Raw genomic sequence first — 4,117 nt, 5'->3', positions numbered from 1 at the left:
TGTCCCCCAGTTTAGCATCATGCCGTCAGGTAATCTATGGAGACCACACACACACACACACACACACACACACACACACACACACACACACACACACTGCTGCAGTCACGGCCTCAGAGGAATACCAATAGAAAGACTCCTAGACGGACGGGGACGAGGACACACTTGCCTCAGGTCTGAGTGTAAAACCCACCTGCTGACACACACAAACAGCGGAAAGAGATCAAGGAGCTCTGCAGAAGATACCCCCCCCCCAGACACACACACACACACACATATACATATATATAACCCATCCTCCTCCCCCCTCAGGCGCCATGCAGCACTCAGGATGAACCCAGAAATCCTGACGTCTCATGGTGAGGTGTCAGCTCCCATACACACCCTGCACACGTCTGAATTCAGTGCTTTGGCATGAGAAGTGAAGATGCTTGCAGGTGTGTGTGTCTGTGTGTGTGTGTGTGTGTGTGTGTGTGTGTAGCTGGTTTGTGTGAGCATGCATAGGTGAGAAAAGGTGGGTGTGCCTGCGAGAATTGAGTGCAGGGGAGCAAGAAGTGTCAACGTTAAATTATGATTATTAAAATTATGATCTTACCTTTCACTTGGCTCTCGTATTCTGCGAGGATTTCTTTGTCCTTCTTGCTTTTGTTTGAGTTTGACATGTCGCCACAGAGGAGGTGACTGACCAGCAGGTGAGAAGGAAAATAAATAAATAAATAAAAATCCCGTTTTATTTCCCTCCGTGTGCACCGCCCGAGGCTTCACCCGCAAACATGCTAGTTAGATCCATCCAGTGCCGCAACAACACAGCCAGTAGTGGCCCCGTACCTCCACGCTGAGAAGCAGGAGGAGGAGGAGGAGGAGGAGGAGGAGGAAGGGGTGGGGGGGTGGGGGGGGTGAAAAATCACGCGCACTCAGAGAGAAATTACCCACTCGTGACCGCCACTGCCGCGAGGACCCACAGAAGCCATCCCGTTCATAAGAAAATAGAGAATCAAATAAAAAAATTGTTTCTGATTTCTTCCCGTGTAGCTCATGCAAACATGCAATCACACCCTCGCGCATGCACACACATGCACCGACCGGTCTGCAGGGAGGGAGGACGGGGCACACGCCCACTAGGTAGAAATGCACTGGACCACACACACACACACACACACACGCACACACACACGCACGCACGCCACGCTGTTTGAGGTTATCGTCACCCCGCCGTAACCTTTCACACATGCAGCCGCACACACTCACGTGCACACACAGACTGGACCAGCCTCCGCGCGCGTGAAGATAATACCAATAACCGGTAGATGAAATGCCGGTGAGGAAATGGGTGTGTCCGCGCTGGAGGCGGGACTAGAGACCTGATTGACAGCTGATGTGACCAGTGAGTGGCGGAGCATCCTGGAGATAAATGAATGTGAGAGAGGAAGAGAACTGAGATGTGAAATCAGCTCACTTAAAAGATGGGGAAAGTAGGTTTGTGACCTAAAACATTATGTGGGTAAAGAAATTTAAAATACTGAACATTGGTATTAATTGATATCTAATGTTTACTGCGTTACTTGATGAATATATAATGAAGGATTTTAAACACGAAATCTAGCAGAATCTCGTTTCCAAATACTTTATGTGTGTTTAACCCAAGGATTTAGACATCATTTCTCTGTCAGTGGTTCCCCTAGGATGGAGTTATAGCAGCGGAGGTGAAGCAAAATTTTGGTCTGAATATAAAACCCCAACACAGCATGTCTCAGCAACATTGCTCTTGTGTCCATGAGCATGCGATGCACATCAGAATAGTTTAAAACTTCAGTGTTTTCCCAGTTTAATGTGAGCTTTAGCTGAATGTTTTGGTGCCGGTGGTCATGGTCAGGGTGGTGGCGGGTTTGGATGTCCTCCCCAAAGAAAGTTTTACGTTTTCCAATTGCAAATATGTAATTTCACATCACATTGGGCCATTATTTTCACCATATGTCTGAACAAAGAGTTGGAAAAGCTAGAGCAGATAATAAATAACCAACAGCAAAAGATCAGTCTACTGGGGAGGAACTACAAACTTTAGATTTGGGGAAAGTTATTTGGTTGGTTATGATGCTCTCCACAGTGATTTAACATTTATTGCACAGCATGTTTTGGACCTCACCCCTTAAAACCCTGTTAATATGACCTCAGAATCGTTACAGATACAGTTGTTCATGTTTGAAGTTTGTGTGCAACATGAGAAACCTCCTCCTTTCTGAGGTGCATTTTATTTGCACATTAAAATCCAAAAAGAAACATCTCCTCGTTAGCTTAAAAGGACTACTTTGCATCACTAATTTGCTTTACTAACCTCAGCTCCTCCAGTCACCTCTTTCCTTTCTTTTCCTAACAACCACTCTTTCATCTGAAAAATAACTGAACCAGTCTGTACAGGACAGAGCTGCAGGTTGCACCAGTTTACTCTCTGATTGTACCTGATGTTCTCAACATTGGACAACTAGGCAGTAATAAAATACAACTACCAGTTACTTTCTATTGAGCTAATGTTAAGTTACATAGCAGCCAAAAGACGCAGCCTGCTGTTGAAGCTTTCCTGCTCAGCTCAGTCTGAACCAACACAGTACATTTACTGCCAGAATATATTTTTTCGTCACTTTCTGCCGCTCGGACAGTCAAACAGTCGCTACGCACCTCCTGAATCCTGACAGGACTTACGCTGTTATAACAGCATCTGTCACGTAGATGTTTTGTATTGAACGATGTGGGGAAGCGAGCCAAGCACTGAGTGTTGCTGTGTTCTCACAGTGCGAGTGAAAACATTTGTAGCGCATAGTTTAATTATCGTGGGAGATTTTAGTAGCGGCGGTCATCAGTGTCTGTCACTTCACTTCAACAAGGTCAACTTGCATATGGATTTTGTTCACTACTTGTCTTTTCAATGTCGAGCCATAAGTTGCCCAATACCATCACCTAAAGTTTGGCAATGACAACCCTGCTGAATCCTTTGGAATATCTAAGTAGGGTTGCAACTACAATTACTTTCATTATTGATAAATCTGCTGATTATTTTCTTGAGTCATTATTTGGTCGATAAAATATCAGAAAATTGTGAAATATCCCTGAACAATTGCTTGAATTTCATGTCAATTTCAAATAGTTTGTTTTCAGTTTCCCAAGCATTTCTGAAGGATCAGTGAGTAACGCCACCGCCACACACGGACCTGACCTGTATGTACAGACATCACGTGACATCACGTGCCGATCCTTGGGTTGATGTCTGCGACTTTGCTGCAGGGGAACAAAGACACTTAGGCTATATAAAGTACTTAAAACTAGCTAACTGTATATAAACTACTTAAAACTAGCTAACTGCATATAAAGTACTTAAAACTAGCTAACTGTATATAAAGTACTTAAAACTAGCTACCTGCATATAAAGTACTTAAAACTAGCTAACTGCATATAAAGTAGTTAGAACTAACTGTATATAAAGTACTTAAAACTAGCTAACTGTATATAAACTACTTAAAACTAGCTAACTGCATATAAAGTACTTAAAACTAGCTAACTGTATATAAACTACTTAAAACTAGCTAACTGTATATAAACTACTTAAAACTAGCTAACTGCATATAAAGTACTTAAAACTAGCTAACTGCATACAAAGTACTTAAAACTAGCTAACTGTATATAAAGTACTTAAAACTAGCTACCTGTATATACAGTACTTAAAACTAGCTAACTGTATATAAAGTACTTAAAACTAGCTAACTGTATATAAAGTACTTAAAACTAGCTAACTGTATATAAAGTACTTAAAACTAGCTAACTGTATATAAAGTACTTAAAACTAGCTAACTGTATATAAAGTACTTAAAACTAGCTAACTGTATATAAAGTACTTAAAACTAGCTAACTGCATATAAAGTACTTAAAACTAGCTAACTGTATATAAAGTACTTAAAACTAGCTAACTGTATATAAAGTACTTAAAACTAGCTACCTGTATATAAAGTACTTAAAACTAGCTAACTGTATATAAAGTACTTAAAACTAGCTAACTGTATATAAAGTACTTAAAACTAGCTAACTGCATATAAAGTACTTAAAACTAGCTAACTGCATATAAAGTACT

The 4,117-nt window shown here is 41.2% G+C and overlaps 1 protein-coding gene across 3 annotated transcripts in view; it reads right to left on the bottom strand.

Moving 5' to 3' along the window:
* Positions 1-793, bottom strand: part of LOC123963746 (SLIT-ROBO Rho GTPase-activating protein 1-like) — a 40,263-nt gene extending 39,470 nt beyond the window's left edge. For all 3 annotated transcript variants that reach the window (XM_046040787.1, XM_046040789.1, XM_046040790.1), the window contains exon 1: positions 596-793. In XM_046040787.1, the coding sequence (XP_045896743.1) occupies positions 596-662 (67 nt within the window). In that variant the 5' untranslated portion in view covers positions 663-793. The remainder of the gene's footprint in view (positions 1-595) is intronic.
* Between the last annotated feature and the right edge of the window lie 3,324 nt (positions 794-4,117).

This window comes from Micropterus dolomieu, linkage group LG23 (genome assembly GCF_021292245.1).
Source record: "Micropterus dolomieu isolate WLL.071019.BEF.003 ecotype Adirondacks linkage group LG23, ASM2129224v1, whole genome shotgun sequence".
Classification (NCBI taxonomy): domain Eukaryota; kingdom Metazoa; phylum Chordata; class Actinopteri; order Centrarchiformes; family Centrarchidae; genus Micropterus; species Micropterus dolomieu.
The sequence above is the reverse complement of the archived record's forward strand: the minus strand, read 5'-3'. Positions and strand labels throughout refer to the sequence as shown.